The sequence below is a fragment of the Barbus barbus genome, assembly GCF_936440315.1.
Source record: "Barbus barbus genome assembly, chromosome: 47".
NCBI lineage: Eukaryota > Metazoa > Chordata > Actinopteri > Cypriniformes > Cyprinidae > Barbus > Barbus barbus.
The window spans coordinates 2,160,918-2,184,143 of NC_136725.1; the positions used below are offsets into that span (position 1 = coordinate 2,160,918).

The following is a 23,226-nucleotide window of genomic DNA, read 5'->3' on the forward strand; positions in this document are numbered from 1 at the left end:
TTAGATTTATTCGACCCCAGTCAGACAAGTTAAGGGGGTGTTTACATTAGACTCACTCTTGTAGCTAGATGGAGTGCAACGAAACAACAGAAGCATACCGTCTCCAAGCCATTTTTATTGAGCTCTAAGAACTGGTTTGCAAGCATCTATTCTGATGGTTTTTGTTCTTTTTGAAACTTTGTAACCTTTTACAGTAGTTGCAAAAAGCCGCTTGAACATTTAACATTGTCTTAAAGAATAATTCTTTAAAAGAAATTCACGTTGCATCGACAGACACAGACCAACAGCCGACTAAGTACAGCACGTCACTATCACACGTTCAAAGAGCCGACAAACAGAGACTCAACATGCTCAATCAGCAAAAACAAGCGCCAACAAAGGGCAACAGACAAGGGTAACACCAATCAGACAAAACCTGACGAATGTGTCTGTTGATGTTTGTCGGTGCAATGTGAATTGGCCTTTAAAGCGTGCCAGAGACAGACCTTTGAATATCTTCAGGGTAGGTGGCACTGAACATGAGGGTTTGCCGATCCTCTTTTGAAGGCATTCCTGGAGATCCCACCAGCTTACGCATATCCGGCTCGAAGCCCATATCCAGCATTCTGTCTGCTTCATCCAGAACCAAATACCGCAGCTTACTCAGGCCAACCTGACAGAGAAAAGTAAAACAACAACATATACCCACATCCCACATTATATATTCTATCATTTATGAAATACTTTAGCACATTAAGGGGGGGCATTACCTTTCCACGACCAATGATGTCAAGCAATCGTCCTGGGGTCCCACACAAAACATTGCAGCCCTTTAACACCTCTCGAATAGTGTATCCAGTATTTATACCACCATAAACCACCACAGGACGCACACAGGTCCTACACAAGATATATTTTATATTTTAATTGCCATAGTTTTTAACCTGGAAGCTACAAGCGATATAGAATAAATGAGGGACCTCATACGAGTCCTTAGTGTGGACTAAACTAATAAGGAGTTGTGAATTGGAAGCATGTATTTTATAAAGAACTAAATAAAGGTCTAAATAAAGGGACTCAATCTGTATCAATACCTAGCCCTACTGTGCATAACATACTGTTGTAAAAATTCAAAAGGCAATTGCAGATTTAGTTAGCATCTATTTTTCTAGTCATTTAAAATGGGATTCATGTCTCTATGGCCAGAAGCATTTAGGCAAAGGCTATGAGACATTAGTGCAACGCATGAGAAAAACTCTTGTATGTCTGTCTATATATACACATTTTATACCACTTAAAATTTAAATTATTTCAAGCAAAATTAAAAATAACTTTTTTTAAAATTACAGTGTTTCCAGAATTCTTTGGTTTCAGCCAGGAAAATTATAAATTAAAATACATAAATGTATAAAAATCGCTGAAAATTCTAAAATGCGTACCCATATGCAAACTTCCTGGCCTCCAGATAGATCTGATTGATGAGCTCTCTGGTGGGGGCCACGATTATGGCCTCGGGCTCCTGCACCTCGCTGAACTTGCTGGCTGCCACTCCATCAGCCATCAGCCGCTGTAGGATGGGCAGCAGGAAGGCCGCCTGTGTGATGGCACAGAGCAAGCAAACAGTCAATTATATAAGTAATTACCATCACTGATAAACCACAACAATCACAAATTGGCATGTTAAATGGCATTTAATAAGAGCAGCATGTCATAGAGGGTTGTTCTTGCCGTTTTTCCTGATCCGGTCTGGGCACAAGCCATTAGATCTCGTCCAGCAGAAATAATGGGAATTCCATGTTTCTGGACAGGAGTAGGCTTCACATATCCAGACTTCGTTACATTCTTTCTCAGTGATTCACAAAGTCCTGCTTCATCAAAAGTCTGCAAGAGAGAGCGAGCTCATGAGGGACCTCATTTTATTTTGAGGTATTGTTGAATTTGTAGCCATTTTGCCCTATTTTCATTGCTTCTGAACGTGCCATGTACACAAAACGGCTCTCATGGAAATGAGCCTGTGTGTAGACAATGAAGATGTATTTTTTTTCCTCCATCAATGTCTTGTCAAATCTGAGCTACTGAGATCAGTCACAAGCACACAGGCATCATTTAGATGTGTTCCAGATTATGACATTTTAAACTGGGAAACAGTTCATTTAAAGCTTGAGTGATTTAACCAGTTCCTTATTATATCTGAAAAAGTGTACCTGGTTAATGCACTACCTGGTTGTGTTCTACTTATCAATATTGTTCATAAGAACATTGAAAATGAATTTACATTTACATGGTCTTTGAAATGTTTTATTTTTTTAACAAATCATTTTTTGCTGATGCAAGTATGTTAGAAGAGATGCACTGCGATACAAATGCGATGCACTCTTTTTAAATGACGCAAGATATTGTTAACTTTTATGCCGATGCAGTGATGCGAAATCTGTGAATCTTACCATCCCTATCCACCTTTCTTCCTGTAAAAATGGGCGTGCCCATTTGTAAATTTTATGGGTCAGGCTTCCGGTCTCTTTCGCTTCCAGCTATTTTTAGCAGTACAAAACCGCTCGCTTTGCTGCTTGATACTGCAAATTGGTGTCTTCACATTTTAATGCATTAATTAGGAACACAGTTTTTACACAATTAGTTTTACCGTTTACTGCATGTTATTCTTCTCGTTAATTCCCTATAGTGACTAATGAACTGGAAGTCTTGCCCATAGACCGATACTGTTTTCTGTGCACCTGAATGTTTGTGTGAGCGCAGCACCAACTCCAGTCTTTGCGTATATGCGACATAACGTCAGAGAAACAGCAGTAGGCTATAATCGATTATAGTCTATTACTGCATCGATGCAGAATCGCCCACGTCTGCATCACAATGCATCATTGAAAGGATTAATTTCAACAACCCAAAAACACTGAACTGATGCCATGCGTCACAAAAATGGCAACATGATTGATTTAGCACAAAAAAATTGCACTTATACTACATCTTCTAATAGAAAGATAAATTGCTTACATATATACATATATCTGTGTGTGCGCGCACTAATAACTTACCATAATAGCCTTTGGAGGATTGCTGCCACTCACATCCACAAGGATGTCATCATATTTGTCAAAATTAATGCCTGTGGCATAATGGGAAAATATGGAACTCTCCTCTTCTGGAGGAGGGGGCGGCACATAGACAACCTTGGGTCCTACAAGAAAGAGAAACACAAGGTTAGTTTATTCTGGATATAAAACAAGTCAACTCTTGCACTGGCTAAAACAGGGGTCACCAAGTTCAGTCCTGGAGGGCCGGTGTCCTGCCGAGTTTAGCTCCAACCCTAATCAAACACACCTGAAGCAGCTAATCAAGGTCTTGCTAGGTATACTTGAAACATCCAGGCAGGTGTGTTGAGGCAAGTTGGATCTAAACTCTGCAAGACACCGGCCCTCCAGGATCAAGTTTGATGTCCCCTGGGCTAAAGCAATGACTTGCATTGAAGCAAAATATGACCCACCTGCATTTTCACCTGCTTCTTGATCTGGCTTGTCTGCTGTTGAGGCTGGACAATCGGGGGAAAAAACAAACAAGAAAACTAAGCAAATTAAAAAAGCCTAAGTTTTACTAGTTACTATAAATGCAGTAAATTACCCTTGGAAAACACTTCCTCATTCCGGCCTCTGAAACCTACACAGTGTCATTAAGAATAATTCAATTGAACCCATAAGATAAATTACTCATGAACTACTTTAAAAAAAAGAAAATTAAAATGTCACCTCCTCTTCCAAAGCCTATTTTTCCTGTCTCTTCATCACCTCCACCTAAATAAATATTAAAATGAAATGACATGATTCAGTTGTGATTGGTCAAAGGCAGCTGTGGTCAAACATGTACTGTATATAACCTAAACTGTATAATTCACTATTGCCCCAGGTAACTAACTTTTTACATAGCTGTGCTAGATTCACGCCTCATGTCTTCCAGCCACCATCACATCACATTATAACTACAACTAACCATCACGGAAACCACCACGGAAGCCTCCGCGACCTCTTCCTCGGCCTTCACCTCCTTTCCAACCTGCAACAAACAGACGGGCTCATTGAAACATCACGAGTCATTAATAAATGACTATTATTCGAAAGAAAGACATTACCATCATTTGTGCCATTTTCGTCATTTTCTGGAAGATAAACAAGAACAATTCATGTTAAAAAATATTTTTTTTTTTTTTTTATTGTACACCGATGAAAACAGTCATCACCTCTTCCAAAGCCTCTTCTCCCAGTCTCTTCATTACCACCTTAAAAACAGGCAATGAATATTAAAATGAAAAGTCATTACACAACTTTACTATGATTGGTCAAAGGCAATGTTGTGTGGTTAAATGTGTGTATAATGAGCATTAAACTACATATTTCACCATTGCCTCAGGCACCCAACTTCATACATGGCAGAAAGGGATCACAAGAAATGTGCATGGCTATTTTCTCACAAATTACAATTCAAATTAATTTATTCCAAAAACCAACCATCACGGAAACCACCACGCAAACCACCGCGAGAACCACCACGGAAACCACCACGACCTCTCCCTTGGCCTTCACCATCTTTCCAACCTGCAACAAAGAGAGGGGGTCCATGAAACAATGGAGTGTAAGGGTCATACAAACATGTCTTATTTACAAAAAACAAATAAAAAAAAACATTACCCTCATTGTTGCCATTTTCATCAGTTTCTGAAAAATAAGCAAGATCATGTTAAATTTCTTAATTGCATACATGCAAGACTGCACAATAACAGTTAAACTGATAACCGTAATTATTTTGCTCAATGTGTCACAATTATTGTCAGGAATTTCAGTTAGCTACACTGCTTTTTAAATACACCTCCTGATGTTCATTTTGTGCTATAACTAATAATAGAGTCGCCACCCTGGGTCACATTATCATAAAAGTGATGGTCACTTCAAGGAAGTAATTTACCATGTATCCTTCTCTTACAGCCTTGTAGAAAGGGAATTCATCTGAAACCCTTTGTGTGGCGACCCATCCCACAATGCCATTCTGAGAGATTTAGTCTCACATGTCTTTTACAGTAAAATGATTTCACCCAGAAAAATTTGGAAGATGCATCAAAACATTGCAATTAGGGGTGGGAGAAAAAAAAAAAAAAAAAAAACGATTCTCTGATGCATCGCGATTCTCTCTTCAACGATTCTGAATATTTCAGAATCGATTCTGAGCTTTACATCCCACCAATAGAATCCATCAAATGCCAGTACACATCATTAAAACCAATACAATTCCCATTATAACCCTTAAATCCATTGCATTTTCTATTGTGTTTTCCAGCAGAGAAGATTATAATGGTATTACTACTTTTACAGAATTTAGCGAACAATACAATTACACAAAAGCGAACATGCATTATAAACTTATTTCAAATCTGTTGGGGAGATAAAAGTGTAAGATAGCGTTCATGTACTAATAAAAACATCTAAGAAAATGTATCTTTCTCCAGTACTAAAAGCTGAACCGATAAGGGAGCTCTTATGGGTTGTGGCACAGCTCTTGCAAATTTACCTTTCCTGTTCGGTGTCTGTAATTTCGAAGCTGAAGTAATCTCATATTACATAAAATTTTCTTTAGTATTACTTGACTATTGATCTGACCTTGTAGATGCCATAATCCCACTCACGCACGCCTTCAAGTTGTGTTTTTTTCTTTTCTTTTTCTTAAATGGTGGGCGTTTACGCAGTTGGCTAGAGCATTGCTGATTGAGGAGAACGGAGGTGTGCTTGGTTAGTAAGACTGCCATTCAAGCATTTGCGTTTGATCTGGAATAGAGAATATCGCGTCCACATTGCAGGCTTTGCGATTAGTAAATCACAACATCTCAAAAATCGCGATTGCGGTTCGATTTCGATTAATTGCACAGCCCTAATGGCACTTGTGTGCGCTAGAGACGTGGCAGGCAACATTGCACAGAATTTGCTCTGTGAGACACAGGCACATTGCTTGACAGTGTGCGCTTCCACCCGCCGTATTTTACTTGCTTTTGATATGCTTTCATTTATACCGTTTGGAATGCAGTACTATTAGATGCACAAATCTCGAGCACTGACAGACTTTCACGTGCGTTTTGTGTTTGTTTGTCCTGAAGCTCGTTTGCGGCTGCGGTTAAATGCACTTGCATTTTCGAATACTTTTATAAGAAACTGATGCACACACAGTTGTGTTTTCAGAGTAGGACAAAACATCTGATATATCGAAATAGATCTGTGCATTAGTCTCGACTCTTCTGTAGTTACATCGTGTACTGACGGAAAATGAAAAGTTGCGATACGTATAGCTGGAGGCTGCTTTCAGGCGCTGCGTAATATTGCGCCTGCTGCACCCATGGTAAGGCAGCAAAGTTCCTTGATTATAACGCCGGAATGAGAGTATAGTTCCTAGACTATCGGCCTAGAAAATCGCAACTTTTCATTTTCCGTAGGTCTTAGTACACAATGTAACTAAGACCTACGAATAAAAAGGAGTTCAACGCAGTTGTCTTTTATTGAGTAACATTGGTAGCAGAGGATGGCTAGCAATTACAGAGTCCCACCAACCTTTGACGAGGGGCAGCCATACGAAAGTTGGAAGAATGAAGTCGGAATTGGGACTAGAGTTACCAGGGTACCCCCAGGATCCTCCAAATGAAATTCAAGGCTTTTTAAGACCTTTTTAATACCATTTCAAATGAAATTCAATGCCAACTTCGTACCCATTCCGACAGAAGTATGAGGGGAAAATGTCAAATCTGTCTAAATTTCGAACCCTAGAAAATAATTATGTACAAGTAGGCTACTTGAATTAAATAAAACTTTATTTAAATTATCAGTTATATTTAATACATACGCAACAGCTTAACACGCATTTGATTTGTAATAAACAAATTTGAACTTGGTGTTGAACACTACAGCCTTCGCAGCTCTTGGTTGCAATAGGCCTCGCGGTCATTTCCTGGCACAGGCTTGACCCAAACGTAATTCGGATTCCTTGGCCACAGCGGATTAAACCGACACTTTCCCATTTTTATATAATATTACGAAATATGAAATATCCCATTATATAATATTGTGAAATATTATTGCAATTTAAAATAATTGTTTTCTATTTTAATATACTTTAAAATGTAATTCCTGTGAAGCAAAGCAGTATTTTCAGAGTCACATGATCCTTTAGAAATCATTCTAATATGCTGATTTTTAATCAGTGTTGGAAACAGTTGTATTTTTTTTTTTTTTTTATACTATTTTTTGGGACCTGTGATATTTTTTAAAAAATAAAAAGTAAAAAAAAAAAGAACCGTGTTTAGTCAAAATAGAGATTTTGTGTTACAATATAAACTATTCAAAATTTGGGGGTCAGAAATTTCTCTCTTTTTTAAAGATACTTTAAAAAAAGGTTTAAAGAAAATTAAATAAACTTTATTCAGCAAGGATGTGTTAAATGGATAAAATTGATAGTAAAGACTTCTATTGTTAGAAAATTTCTATTTTGAATAAATGCTGTCCTTTTAAACTTTTTATTAATCAAAGAATCAAAGAAACAGGTTCCATATAAATAAGCAGCAGCACAAGTTTCAACACTGATAATAAATCAGTATATTAGAATGATTTCTGAAGGATCATGGGACACTGAAGACTGGAGTAATGATGCTGAAAATTCAGCTTTGATCACAGGAATAAATGCTATTTTAAAAGTATAGGTATTAAAATAGGAAACCAATATTAGAAATTGCAATAATATTTCACTATATCACGGTTTTATCTGTATTTTTTAAATGAATACAGCCTTGGTGAGCAAGAGACTCAAAGTCAAACACCTGATAAATAATTGACCTTGTTTTTGAGTCTATAATATAGGCCTAACATAATATATTATCAAAACAACCCATTTAAACTGATAGAATAGAATACACAAACTGAAGCAAAACTTAAGATGAGATCTGTAAGTTAAATAAAAAAGTGAACGTATGAATTCTTCTATAGCGGTCTAAACATCGTTATGAAGTACAGTTTGTACAATACTCTTGTGTGTGTCTATACATGTTTCAGAGTTGTTACCCATCCTCCATTATTTCCAGCACTTAATCAAGCCACTCTTTAATACATGAGGATGTTTTATTTCACGTCATTGTGTTTGTGTTGTCTCTCTTGTTGACCGCACCGCAACCATTGAAGTATTCAGTTTCTACAGCGACTCATTTGGTGCACATCGTGCTCTGTGAAACCGGTTCTAACTCTGTCGTGACATCAGCTCTATAGCGGTTTGCCTGAGCCTTGCTATTCTTTCCCTTTTACTGGCGGCATTCAATCAAACGCGCGGCCGCGGTGGAAGAAGAGCGCGGTCGCGCGTGCGCTCAGCTTAGAGAGAACATTGCGTGGGAGCCCTGTATTTAAGGTAGCCTGTCGGGCAGGGCAGTGATACATTTTGGTAGCCCGACTGGAAAACGCAATAGCCCCGGGATGTCGGGCTAGCGATTTTACGAGCCCTGCATAGTAACGGGTGCGCACGCTTTCGCGCTTTCTGCTATGACGTGGAGCGTGAGGTGCACTCAAAGTTACGCTGCATTAATTTAATTAGCCTACATTAGTAACAGTTAATTTTGTTACAGTATGAACTTAATCCTAGGAGAAGGAAAAAAAAAAAAAAAAAAGACCTTTGTAACGAAATCCAAGACTTTGTATACCAAATTCAAGGCTATTAAGGCCTTAATTTGAGATGATCAAATTTAAGACTTTTTCAATGCTTTTAAGACCCCGCGGGTACCCTGGTTACGGAACTTAAAAATAAAGCGCTCGCGGTTGCTTTGACGCTGTCGGGAAGAGCGAGAGAAACGGCGATGTAAATACCCGTAGACGATTTAAACAGACACTGGCATGACAACTTTACTAGCGAAACTTGATTTGTTCAAGGAAGAAAAGGACCGGACATATGAAGCTTATACGAGCTTTGATCGTATAATGAGAGACCGTAACGTTTCCATGACAGATTATATAATCGATTTTGAACAACGCTGCTCTCGGATGCGCAAGTATAAAATGGAGCTTCCTGATGCAGTATTAGCTTTTAAGCTGCTGGACACTGCATGCTTGGATGTGAAAGATCGACAGTTAGCTTTAACAGCATGTGCAGATCTGACTTTTGAAGTTGAAGTTTAGTGACAATGAAGTTGGCACTAAAGAGAATTTTCTCAGGAAACGCATCTGCTTCAACAGTAGGGATCAACCAGGAAACGGCATATGTAACAGAACAGAGGCGACGGAGAGGCAAGTCATGGCTCCAGAATGACCAACAAAGGACACCGTTACCTGGCACAAACCCCCTGGACAGATACGGCCGCAGATCGAAATGTGCAGTGTCAAAGTACATTCCATTGGGCCAAGGACTGCCCACACAAAGGTGAGCAAATCAAAATGACCGAAGACTGTGGGGAGACTAATGTAGAGGACTGCAACATTACACTGTTTACTGAAGAATTACACTCTGAAGCAGAAATCCTTATGACTGAAAGTTTTGGATCTGCAATAATAGACACTGCATGCACTCGAACTGTGTGTGGACAAGAATGGCTAAATCACTACATCACTGAGCTAAGTCAAAAGGAGACAACAGATTTGAGGAAGACAAACACAGCCATAGACCATTTAGGTTTGGAGATGGAAAAGTGGTCCATTCCAACAAAAGGTTGAAAATTCCTGCAAAAAATGGACATATCAAGACCGAAGTTGTCCCAGCTGACATTCCATTGCTCTTAAGCAAAGTCTCCTTGAAAAGAGCAGGAACAGTATTAGACATGAAAAATGACAGAGCGGTAATGTTTAATCAACCTGTAGAACTTGAGTTTACGAGCTCTGGTCACTACTGTGTAAACAATGGACAACGAAAGTAGCCCTAAAGACATGAAGTGCAGTGAGCAGATCTTGGCAACTGCTGAAGAGAAAAGGAATGAGGATGAGAATGAAATCCTAATAGTTTCGGATAAAGTGGGTAGCAAGACACATCTCTGCTTTACATGCATCAAGAAAGGCTTTTACAGAAGCAGAGTGCTCAGAGAGAATTCACAGAGCGTTACGGAAGCAAATACGTCACACCGATGAGAAATATGAAATGGGTGATAAAGTGTACTACAAGAGAGTTGATTGTCCAGAGTGGAAAGGGCCAGGAAGGGTCATTGGTCAGGACGGCGCAGTGGTATTTGTGAGACATGGAGGGACTTGCATTAGGGTACATAGTCTCAGACTGAGAAAAGTGAATACAGAAAGAGAGGATCAGCATGCCACAAAGACTGATGTAGAAAATGACACAGACAATGAACAAGGACAGGAGTTTGCTGAAAGTAAGAGACAGTTGACAGAAGAAACCGAGACTGAGGTGCAACAAGAGGTGAGGCAAATGGAGGACACAAGGGGGCAGAATGAAGCAGAACAGCACACAAGTGACAATACAGAGACACCCAGTGGTGCTAAACTGGAAACTGTTGTCAGCTTACAAAAAGGACAAATTGTACAATACAGAGATAATGTAAAAGGTATTTTGTGCACAGCTGAAGTCTTAGGACGTGCAGGTAAAGCTACAGGTAAATATAAAAACTGGTATAACCTGTTGCTCATTGAGCCCACTAATGTAGCAGGCAGTACAGAGTCTACTGACATGTCGAATGTTGAGAATCTTCAGATTGGATCCACTGTTACTAACGCTGACTCCACTGATGTATGTGAGGATGTGTATGTAACAAACAATGTGACTTTTGACTTTGCAAAACAGGAAGAGATAAAGAGTTGGAGATAACCATGTCTTTGAGGAAGTGAAGGATGAGGGACAAAAGTGCATTTCAACTAGGTGGGTTTGTACCTACAAAGAGACACTCAAGGGGCTTGTACCCAAAGCTCGTCTTGTTGCTAGAGGTTTCGAAGAAGTAGAGGTGTCATAATTTAAAAAAAAGACTCACCAACATGTGCTTCAGAGTCTCTTCGGCTTCTTGTTGCAGTGATTTGTCAAAGACAGTGGACACTTAATTCCATGGATATAAAATCTGCATTTCTACAAGGAATGGAGCTGTCCCGTGATCTTTATATCAAACCTCCTCCTGAGGCCAACAATGAAGGAAAGCTATGGAAGCTTAAAAAGTGTGTGTATGGTCTGGCTGATGCTTCACTCTACTGGTATAATAGAGTGAAGGAGATTGTGATGAGGTCAGGAGGAACAATGTCACAAGTAGATCCTACTGTGTTCTATTGGCTAGATCAGGACTGCACTGTGACTGGGGTACTTGCTTGCCATGTAGATGACTTCATATGGGGAGGCACACAAAGTTTCTCCACAACAGTAATACCTCATCTCAGGTCCATGTTTTAAGTTGGGCGTGAGGAGTGTGACAGTTTCTGTTACGTGGGAATAAACTTTGAGACTGTGGAAAATAAAATGCAGGTACATGAGGAAAACTACATTAAACATATGCAACCCATACACTTGGATCCTTCTCGAGCTGTGGAACAAAACTCTCCTCTTTGTGAGGAGGAAAAAGATCGACTAAGGTCCAAGGTAGGCCAAATACTCTGGGCTGCAAGGCAGAGTAGGCCTGATGTAATGTTTGATGCCAGCAGCTTAGCGTCAAACATAAAAACTGCAACTGTGCAGACTATTCATGAAGCAAACAGAATAGTGTGTAAACTGAAGTAAACAAAGGTATTTCTGAACTTTCAATACCTGAGCAAAGACAGTGCTCTCAAGATGGTTGTATACAGTGATGCCTCATTTGGAAATCTTTCTGATGGGGGAACTCAAGGTGGACATCTGATTGTTCTCATGGGAGAAAATGGGAAGTTCTCTCCCCTTTCCTGGCAGTCAAAAAGAGTTAAGAGGATTGTGCGAAGCACAATGGCTGGTGAAACATTGGCAATGTCAGATGGAATTGACAATGCAATGTTTCTGACCACAGTGTTCTCTGAGCTGACTACTGGTGACACTGAACATGCTATACCAATAATCTGTGTAACTGACAATCATTCACTTGTTGATGCACTGAAGTCCACAAAATCAGTTGCTGAGAAAAGACTGCGTCTGGAAATTAGCAGCATCAAAGAGCCTATTCAAGAAAAAAAAAAAGGGTTGAACGAGTGCTGTGGTATAATACAAAAGAACAACTTGCAGACTGCCTTACAAAAAAGGGGGCATCACCACTGCAATTACTTAAGGCACTTAGTGAAGGACAATGGGAGCTTTAAAAAAAAAAAAAAAAAAAAAAAAACTGGTTATTTTATGTTAATGTTTTGTTGTTTGCAATGAGAGCTCCTAGGTCACGTGCTGAATTTTGTTTATATATATATATTTTTTAAGACATGGAGTTTGTTAAGTTTCAGTCATCATTATTCATTATAATACTTCTGTACTATATTCATAGGGTTCTGAATGCAAGTTTGCATATAGTACTTGCAAAGGAAGTAAGGACTTGTGTAAAAAGAGTTCGGGGCTTCCGGTGTTATGTTATTTTGTTTGTGGTGGACTGCAATGGATGCGGTCAAATAAAAAGGAGTTCAACGCATTTGTCTTTTGAGTAACAGTACCGACACAGAGATTCCAACTATAAACAAAAAACATAGAAACTCCAATTTTGGTTAAGATGTAAAGTTGTAAATTTGTATTTGCACACCAGAAGAATTATGTGGGGAAAAAAAAAAGTAGATGAATAATAGTTTTGTAAACGGATCGTGAAGTGCCTGAAGATTCCCAGCCCTAATTGCAATGAGTGAAAAAAGCTTTCAAATTACATCAGTATTTTGGAGGCAGCTTTTGTTTAGTTTTTTTGAGTATAACAAAAATTGACCGATAGCCTTAAAATCAGACTTCAGTTGAGGGGAATGAAAGATCAATGTAATATCACCTAATTTGAAGGCATTTCTGAAGCCTCCTCTTCCTCCTCGTGATCCTCCCCTGCCTCCTACAAACATAAGCAATGTCAAGTCACCTTTATTTATATAGCGCTTTTAACAATACAGATTGTGTCAAAGCACTTAACCGTATCAAATTGGAGGATGGAGTGTCAGTAATGTATAATAAGATTAAACACTCAATTTTCAGTTAAAGGCATTATTGAATTCAGTGATGTCATTGTCTAGCTCAGTTTAGTTTAAATAGTATCTGTGAAATCAAATTGATGATAATCACTAGAAATTAAGTGTCCCCAACTGAGGAAGCCAGAGGCGACAGCGGCAAGGAACCAAAACTCCCCTCTGTGACAGAATGGAGAAAAAAAACCTTGGCAGAAACCAGGCTCAGTCAGGGGGCCAGTTCTCCTCTGACCAGGATATTATTGTTTAATTATTGATTTAATTAAAATTAAATAAATAATTTGACCAATGCTGGTCTAACACAATGTACATAAGCTTACAGCAGTTGTACACAAACAACTTTGGACTCAGATTTACAAAGTTTAAATCTGTAGTTCTTTGTTGTTTACGCAATGCCCTTAAAAGACTATTTTAAAAATATGTAGTTCTGCACCTCCCTAATCAGGGCTGCTGTACAGTCAATGGTTCTCATTCATTAATAATTGGTTAAATTACTCATTTATACACATCCAAATTTCTCACAAAAACTTTCCGTGTAACTAACATGGGTTTCTAAATCTGGTTTTAAAAAAGTTAGTGATTTTCTTTTGCCTTCCATCACTCAAATAAAAACATTTGTCATTAGTTTAGGATTAAATGTAATGTGAAAGTGTTTTGGTTAATCGTGATTTGTTTGTAAACATTCATATGTAGTTTTCACAAATTTTGCGTACAATGTCCCATTTGGAAAGAAATGTGGTCAGTTAATTTAACTTCACTACAAATTTTTAAAAAAATTTACACTACAGGACTCTTGAGTCCTTGTTTCTGATTGACTAGTAGGAGACATTCAATAAGCGCAGTGTAGGGGCTCCATGAACAGGAATGAGAGATGAAACGCTGTCTGTGGGAACACTCTGATGTAATTATGCTTTCTAATTATTTAATAAAAGTTCACCTACTCACCTCTGCCCCTGAATCCATCACCAGCAGTCGTCTTCCATGAGCTGCCATCAACATCTACAAACACAAGGACTGTTAACATGTTATTTCATCCCTACCCTGTTCACTTGGAAGAAGGTTCTTCCAGGTTAAAAAGGAGGTTAGCGCATGCGCTGGTTCAAAGGTGAGCGCGCGCGGTGAGAGGGGCGGGGTTGTGAAGGAAGGGAGTGTAGAAGTGGGAGCTGATGTGAAGGAGGCAATGGATGGAATAAAGTGTGTTAGCCGAATAAACGTAGTGTTTTATTTGATTTAACAAGGACACACTTTAGATCTGATTTAGAGCTGTATCCTTACATTACCTTTCAGGAATCATAGTTTACAATTAGGGATGGGCGATTTATAATCGTTTGCGATATTATAAGATTCTCCCCACGATAAGAATTAGCCTTCCCGCAATAACAAAGCCTAGTTGTTGACATTTCTGTGTGCGACCGTGTGGAGCAACATGGCAGGAGGAGGACGTGAAATTGAGGAATATATTGCTAAAAGAGGAGCTTCTTCAACTGTCTGGAACTGGTTTGGTCAGGGCTGTACAGTGCGACAAAAATCGGTCTGAGCCTTGAATAAATGCAGCAGAGTTTTGCATGTGTATGAGCCCGTTTACAAACCTGTTGTCCAGCAAAGATATCATTTATTGGCATGTTTTTTCTCCAAATTAACTTCATAACATCAGTCGAGTGTTTGAAATAACTTTGATCAGATGTAGTTTCATATCACAGAATGAGGCAGAAATTATACTATTTTATACCGTGATGAAGGCTATGTCGACTAGCATTGCATTATAAATAGACCTCATTCTAATAAAAATACCCAAGACTGCTTGAACACAGAAAAAACAGTCGCAATTGTATGTTTATGGTCTTCAAGGTTCCTCAGTTAAAATTTAACATCGAGACAAGTTCAAATCTGCTTTTTATTCAGCGATAACTAAATAACTTTGTCCATATTAGGGATTTCCTGGAGCATCAGTGCAATTACTTCTGCAATGCATATGTGCAATTTCTGCGCAAGAACGCCCTCTGGTGTCCTGTATGAATTAAATGGTCACTCCATTACCAGCGTACTCAGTAATGCTCACATCACCAGGGTAAAAATAGGAAAGATAACTTCTCTTAAGACACTGGATTTTTTTTTTGTCTCAGTGGATGCATAAGTGGATTCCCTGAATTGTCGTCATTGATATTAAATCGCAATAAATACCAGAAATTATCGTGGTATATTTTTAAGCCCATATCGCCAATCTCTATTCCAAATCACACTAGAATCTGATATAAAAATGTTTTACTTTCGCTAATAACGTGAATTGCTTAAGTAATTATTGCTTCTAATAAACCTGTGACAACCAACACAGGGCTAGAGACCACTGACTCCCAAAAACATAATTAGGAGCCAAAAGATTGACAAATTACAGAATTGCTGTGGTTTAAGTGAGTGAGTGAAGTGAAGTGACATTCAGCCAAGTATGGTGACCCATACTCGGAATTCGTGCTCTGCATTTAACCCATCCAACGTGCACACACACAGCAGTGAACACACACACACCGTGAACACACACCCGGAGCAGTGGGCAGCATTTATGCTGCGGCGCCCGGGGAGCAGTTGGGGGTTCGGTGCCTTGCTCAAGGGCACCTCAGTCGTGGTATTGAGGGTGGAGAGAGTGCTGGACATTCATTCCCCCCACCTACAATCCCTGCTGGCCCGAGACTCGAACCCACAACCTTTGGATCACGAGTCCAACTCTCTAACCATTAGGCCACGACTTTAGAAGAGCTTTGTTTCAATTAGGGTTGGGCGATGTCTACCAAATTGGCCAATCGGACGATGTCTACAGTGAAACATTGTGATGAACAATGACATCGGGGGGCGGGGTTAGATGAATTCGTATGCAGAAAGGCATGGAAAACGAAACGCGTTCTACGGAGCCACTAAAGGGACATTAGCTGCTAGCTAGCGGTTGCCCGTTACATTACAGCACATGAAAGTTACTTACCACATACACAGAGTAAGGAGAGATGACTGATAGGACAATGGCGAATGATTTGCAGATACTGAGCACCACTGACAACTATCTAATCTTGTAAAATGTGTGGTATTGCTGCTCCGTAGTACAGAGTCCGTATGATCGCGAATCTCAAAAGTGAAAGAGCACGCATTCGAAAGCGGTTTCAATGCCCTGTATATTGGTAGCAGCTCCCTGATGCCCGCAGTTTATATACAGTATAATTACCCAAAGATTTAATTGCGAGAGAAAGTATTGAAACACATTTTTTATCCTCCCATTTCGTAGGCTATTTATTCCCTTTAGGGGTTCCGTAGTACACTTAACTTCCTTTCCGAACACTGTATTGGGATGTGGCGGATTGTGGAAGAGGGGGGGGGGGGGGGGGGGGGGGGGGAATCACGATGTCGGCTCAACATCGTGATGTCCATCAGTCATCGGCGATGGACGATAGCATCGTCTATCGGCCCAACCCTAGTTTCAATGAGCTGTATTTAGTATAAATTAGATTGAATTTGATACTCATTCTAAGTGATTCTGATTATATTTGCATTCAGATACCAGGAGATGGGCCGTTACATGAGGACAGCTGGACAGGACCGGAGAAGGGCAACAACCCAGCAGCAGGGCCAGTTTCTACACACTCCGCTTGATTAATAGTGATCACAGAAATCTGTGCAATTAATTCATTTGTTTAAAATTAGCTGACAGTCCTGGTAAATTTTAAAAGCACATTTGTAGCACATTTTTGTAGCATTTGCGACAATTTTAGTTGTGTTCTGGAGCCTTGCAACACAGAAATTCCCTTCAGGATTGCAGAACAAATTCATAGAAACAGCCCTAGAGAAAAATGGAAACAAACCTTCATTGTTTGCCTTCCCGTTTCCTGTACTTCCTACAAATAAAAAGCATTTTGTGAATTGCTACTCACACACAATTTACACAGCGCAACTAAACAGTTGCCACTCTTCTACAGAATGATTAACCACATTCTGTACATATCCTTCAGTAATTTACAGAAGTGCAAAATGAATTGTTACTGGATTTACTTTAGGTAGTGGAATTTAGAGACAGAATCTGCATGTGTTAGGACTGAATTAAGAGGAGACTAAAGCAGGCTGTCTAAAAGCAGCAGCTTAATGAGCATAAAACAAAAGTTAGCATCTAATATTTCTAGTCCAGAGCTGCAACTCAAATGCTATAGAAGGGTTCTACAATCCTGCTGCTGGAAACCTAGCATCCTGCAGATTTAATCTCCAACCTCAATAAAACACACGTGAACCAGCTAACCAAGGCATTCAGGATTACTTGATAACTACAGTGTGTTGGAGCAGGGTTGGAAACGAAGTCTGCAGGACAGTAGGAATTGCTGTCAAAGTCAGTCAATGACTGTATATTTACTTTGTCTGAAAAAAGGAGTTACAAATGACTGCATGTACAAAATGGGAGAGTGGACCTGTATAGAAGCTCTTGAATCCACCATCTGCACCTCTAGAGCTCAGACCTGCAAGTAAAACAGTGCATTTGAAATTTAGGCTAAGTGTACATTCAAGTCCTTTGAAATCTGCAGATATTCTGAAAAATTAATATTAATCAAGCAGAAATTATGCGCTCAAAAAAGTAAGAGCCAATAGGTGCTCAGGTGCATAAAACAAAAAGTACAGTCAACCAGGTAGCCAAAGTTGCCTGCACACTGGTAAAATGCAATCAAACCAAAAAAAGTCCATTAAAAAATATATTTTAATTTTTCACATGCAAGTGTGAAAAAAAAGACAAAAGTACACTGAAGCTTTTTACTTTTGAAAAAGTAATATTAGATTAGTGAGGCAGTTATATAGGTTTGTAATATATTAGAACAATTATATTATTGTCAATCACTTTCAGATTTGCAACAAGTTTTCTCTGTCTGTAAGTTATGGCTTGTTTCCACTGAGCGGTACGGTTGGGTACAGTACGGTACGCAATTATGTCCGTTTCCATTGTCAGAACTTGTGAATGGTACCAAAATAGCAAACCGTACCACTTTTTTGGTACCCTTTCATTGGGGTACCTAGCACAGCAAAGGATAACAAAAGGGTGGAGCTAAACTCACTGCAGAACCTTGATTGGTTGACTAGAATAGTCACTTTTGCGTGATACAAGGGGATAAAGCTTTTCCTTCACTTGTTCCGCTCTGCTGTGTTCAGATTATTACATCAGTGCGCAAACAAAAAAATAAGCGTATTTTATAATTTTATATTTTCACAGACAATAGCCGTTTCTCAATATACGTTCTTGTGGACTTGTGAAACGTCATGGCCCCAAAACACGCGTAATTTTCAAAATATTACTGTTATTGTGTCATGAAATGTAGTTTTAAGAGTTTTTCAGGCGAGAATGTAGTTGTTTAAAACTCAAGTATGCGGTTTATTTATAAAGACAGAGCACATTTGAAAATTTGCTACGCCGATTACCAGGCGCTCTGTGCTCATGTATTCGCCAACGAGCAGCCTTACGCTCTGTACTCACCCATACTGCTCGATGGAAACAAGCCATTAGTGGTTCTCAACTGGTGGCCACAAGATCATTACAGTGTTCATATAACTCTCTCTTGTATTTTCTGATTGTTTCGGAGGAGCCCAAGCCACTTTTCCTTGTGCTGTGAGAAATACAGACTGAACAGCAGGACCCAGCCACTAGGTGGCCATGTAAAACACTGCAAGTTTCAGGAGTGACAACTGCATTTAAATACAGGAGAGAGTCCCGTAAATTTTCGTTCCATGTGTGTACAGAACGGCAGTCACTCCCGCATTTGTAACCATAGCAAAATTTTGGCATCTTGTGAAGTGAAGAAGAATTTAGCGGTTTGGTATCTGCCATTTTTTGGCTAAAGACTCTTTGTCAGTTGATTTTAACTAAACTACCGCTGATAGATGTGCTACGTTTTGTTTATGCTCGGGAGGCTGCTTTACAGAGTGCTGTCTTGCAGTGTTGCCATGTCCTCATATTTACAAGCGCTTTTAGGCATGTTGTTTGGTCTTAGCTCATAAAGATAGGCACTTTATAGAGTTAACAAAGTGGTCTGTTGCGGATTTTTTTTTTTTTTGTGACATAAAACAGCAAACAATCTTTTTTGTGCTTGTCCTTTGTTGTTTTTCTATGAAAATCTGGCAACACTGACACTACCGCAGGGCTCGTGAGCAGAACTACCTGACAGTAAATTAAATGGTGTCCTGCTTTTATTATTGCTTGGACAAAATAATGCATATTTCTTTGTGAAATTGAAAAATTTAATTTTAAAATAAACCACAAATCAAATAAAGTGACCAAGAAATCTCTTCATATAAAACTAATGCTTTGCCTGTGCGCTTTCCATTTAAAAATAGAGGCAACCACTGCATTTTAATCATGATCCAAACAAAGATGCAGCATACATGCAGCATGAGTAGTTTTTAATCTAAATTAAGATGGTATAATTTTTAATTTGAAGCAAAAACAGAAAGGTCTGACTTGTTTTGTGAAACTACACTACATAAAACACCTGCACGAAAGAAAAACGGCAGATGTGCTGAATAGCAGGTGGCGCTTATTGAACAGCAGCGATACAGCGTTTCTTTGGTTATCGCTATAAACAAAGGAGAGCTGCGCTTATGAACACTATAATATGCATCATTCAGAGACAAGATGAAAAGAAAATACTATCTATACTTTTCTAAAAGACACTCCGTTGACGTGGTCGCATTTGTGCGAGTGCATGGCATGCACTGCTCCAAAGCGTCTGCTTCATACAGCGCGTGCTGCAGAGCCGCGGCACATTGTAGCAGGAGTCAGATTTCACTGATCACGTGAAGAGAGGCGCTTTCAGCGCGAAAGCTTCGTGGGTAGAGACTGGTTTAATCAGACTGAGCGCAACGGAGGATTTGGTTTTCAAACTAAAGTAAAAGACCGCTTCTTAAACCAGAGAAGGTGAACATGCTGGTATTCTTCCAGAATGTTTTTAATTAACAACAACAATGAATCCATCTAGATAAGCAAAACAGACAGTTACCTTTTCTTGTAAAACGTGACACCAAGATCGCGAATTTGAAAGTGAAAGCGCACGAAAAGGAATTCCTGTTCACAAAATTTAAAATCACAAATACTGATGAAAAAGAACAGGTTGAATGTTGAACACTTTCGTTACATATAACTATAAACTGATAAAAGTTCATCAGCATGCATTGATTAATCAAATGTTGTGTGTGTGCGTATATATATATATATATATATATATATATATATATATATATATATATATATATATATATATATAAAAAGTGCGACCAGTGGGAAGAAAGAGTCAATATTTCCATCAGTGCGATAAAACGTTGTAAAAACACTTAAAGTGCCTTAATATATTTAAATCAGTAATATTAAAAGAAAACATTAATGATGCATAGTTTACATAGGCAAGCAGATGAGGCCGGAATATGAACACAATCCGCTTAATGGTTCAGTGTTTTTCTTGTAATAGTTTTCTCTGGGAAACCATTTAATGTGAAACTTTGCACATTGTGTTTATATTCTGGGTTCATCTGTTTGCCTGTACAAAATATACATCAATAAGGCGTTTACTGAATTTCGCCTTTTAATATCTGCGTTACACTATAGTACTAAATGCAATGTGTAAAAAATAGCTGGCCGTCAGTGGAGCAAAGCTTCGTTTTGCCCTCCAGGTGGGCGTTCCTATAAGGGTGTGACATCACGTGAAAACAATCAATTGACCGGTCGCAGGGAGCTTGATTGACAGGTGATCTGACCAATCAGAATGCGGATATTATGTGCCGCCGCTCAACTACCTGTAATTTTCTAATGATCCTGAAGACATCAATTAGCATGTTCAGGTGTGTTTAAATATGCGCATGTGTGTAAATATATAAATAAATAAATAAATAAAGGGCTCGACATTATGAAAAAGTCAATACCAAAAACAATAACTGCCTTTATGATATAGCCTTTGTTATAGGGGTGTGATATTGTTTGCGATAATTTCGTAATTGTTTTAACGAGTATATTGCAAGAATCAAACAAAACACATCTACAGAGTGCACGCATACATTACATAAAGTCGTCTAGGTTAGACTAGCTCACGTGCGAGTGTTCTTTCACTGCATGATTCAGTATTACAATGCATGAAGAATGATCAGAAAATTCAAGATATGGGGGCAGAAAATGTATATTTATATAATTTCATATAGTTTCACACGAAGATCTGAATTTTTTTTCCTCTCCAAAAACCATCATGAGTACAAATGTGATTTTAAAAGTTCAATAAACAAGTTAACATTAAGGACTTCCGTTTTAGACACCATATTGCTTGTTTTTGCGCCATTTCAACATCAAAATACCAAACACAGCCACAGCACTGTTTTGCGTCTCTGAGCAACATGACGGTGTTTTGTTCCTGAACGAATCAACTGTTTAATGATTAGGTTCAATCGCAATGACTCACTTATAAACAGTGACTTGATGCCACCTACTGGTGGTTTTAATTTCACATTTACAGTATTTTTAAATTTTTTAAAATAATTTCTAATATCAGTTTAACGTTTTATGAATCAAAACATTGTTTATTCATTTGTAACTGCAGATTAAAGCATTCCATGTCCCTCAGAGCTGCATTAACAGTGGGTAAATGTATCTATTCCACTTCAGATGCAGTTTCTGCTTTTCCTCTGCATTGTAAAGATGAATTTTGTTGATATTGATTTCGTTTGTTTGGCAACAGCCCAAATGTCTTATTATACTAATTGTCTGATTAAATTGGACTAATTTTATAATTTTTTCTAATTTTATTTTAAAATATAACTGTCACACTTTATTTTTTTCATTATTTTATTTAAAAAAGAAAAATCTAACTAAAATTAAACTAAAACTAAATTTGTTTTGTATAACCACAATAAATAATTATATTTATAACTGAATTAATAAAAAGAGCAACTTTTATACTTTTATACAAGGACAACCACATGAGAATGCTTAATGTCAAGCCATGTGTATACGTATACATGAAGAATTCAGATGCAAAAGCTGCTAAACGCCACCTCCGTCAAAAATGAGAATGACATTGAGCGAATGCTTACAGCACATAGTATGTTCAACAAATATTTTTGCTTCAAATCCTCTAAATCCCAGCGTCAGCCCATTCCGAAATATCGGTTTGTTGGCAAAAGCCTCTAAACGCCACTTCCCTTTGGTTATACTGCGAGAATCTTTTTTTTTTTTGGGGGGGGATTTTTGCCTGTATTCAGACAGGGTTTCTAGTTATCTTTAGTGATCTTTCAACTATTTACTGTCTTGTCCCAAAGAGGTGGATTTAGAGGTTTTTGCAAAAAAAGCACAAGTGGATTTAGCTGGTTTTGACGCAAAAGAAAATCTAGCTTGTTAAAAACCAATGGTTTGTCTAAAGTGATAGTTTTGAAAAAAAGTTATTCACTAATTACATCTAAAATTAAACTACGGAACCTAATCATAAGAGCCGGATAAAAAAAATGCTAGTTTAAAAGAAGTGTGATGAACAACTTACCAAAACCTGAACTGCTGGATACAACAGGTCCCTGTAAAAGGAAGAACAAATTAAGTTAATAACTAACATTACTCATTCATATCTAATGACATTCTATTTGGTTTAATTTCGAACAGCTCAAACTTGTAAAGCAGTGGGTTTCAAGCAGATCCAGAACACATTCTTGATGTCTCCCTTATCTGACATACATTTTAGGTTCTGAGGTCTGTACTAAGAAATTAAACCGGTTTGATTCCTATCACAGAACACTGCACATCTGGCAAAACCCCCAGTCATAGGAGTTTATGAACCGATAAATCGCATCTATACCTCGAATGCAGTGCAAGTCGCTTTGGATGCAAACCGTAGAAACTCCTGCCAAACTTACTGTAACGTAATTAACTCACGTCTCACAAACAATATACATGTCGAAACAACAAATAAGTGACTAATGTTCCCAATACTATTGAAGCAAACCCCCCATCTGCGTTCGTGCAGTGAATGTGAGCGCATTAGAGGATGAGTGCTGGGCCTTTACCTGATCTTCCTCCCAGTCATCCATCATGAGATGATTCACCGCAATTAAAGATCTTCCAGAACTCTGCCAGAAAACAACACAATGCCGATCATGTCCTACATCA

The 23,226-nt window shown here is 38.5% G+C and overlaps 1 protein-coding gene across 4 annotated transcripts in view; it reads right to left on the reverse strand.

The window, feature by feature from the left end:
• ddx4 (DEAD (Asp-Glu-Ala-Asp) box polypeptide 4) overlaps nt 1-23,226 on the reverse strand; it is a 33,775-nt gene that overhangs the window by 9,866 nt on the left and 683 nt on the right. Inside the window, exons 2-20 of one of the 4 annotated variants that reach the window (XM_079411311.1) lie at nt 23,124-23,186; nt 22,607-22,637; nt 17,519-17,566; nt 16,925-16,957; nt 14,028-14,081; nt 12,896-12,952; nt 4,674-4,700; nt 4,494-4,580; nt 4,226-4,264; nt 4,118-4,144; nt 3,979-4,041; nt 3,738-3,782; nt 3,613-3,648; nt 3,479-3,523; nt 3,030-3,172; nt 1,708-1,860; nt 1,419-1,573; nt 750-879; nt 486-652 (exon numbers count right to left, since the gene is read on the reverse strand). In XM_079411311.1, the coding sequence (XP_079267437.1) occupies nt 486-652; nt 750-879; nt 1,419-1,573; nt 1,708-1,860; nt 3,030-3,172; nt 3,479-3,523; nt 3,613-3,648; nt 3,738-3,782; nt 3,979-4,041; nt 4,118-4,144; nt 4,226-4,264; nt 4,494-4,580; nt 4,674-4,700; nt 12,896-12,952; nt 14,028-14,081; nt 16,925-16,957; nt 17,519-17,566; nt 22,607-22,637; nt 23,124-23,150 (1,367 nt within the window). In that variant the 5' untranslated portion in view covers nt 23,151-23,186. Of the gene's footprint in view, nt 1-485; nt 653-749; nt 880-1,418; nt 1,574-1,707; nt 1,861-3,029; nt 3,173-3,478; nt 3,524-3,612; nt 3,649-3,737; nt 3,783-3,978; nt 4,042-4,117; nt 4,145-4,225; nt 4,265-4,493; nt 4,581-4,673; nt 4,701-12,895; nt 12,953-14,027; nt 14,097-16,924; nt 16,958-17,518; nt 17,567-22,606; nt 22,638-23,123; nt 23,187-23,226 lie in introns of all 4 variants that reach the window. The other 3 variants (XM_079411310.1, XM_079411312.1, XM_079411313.1) reach the window with 3 other exon arrangements.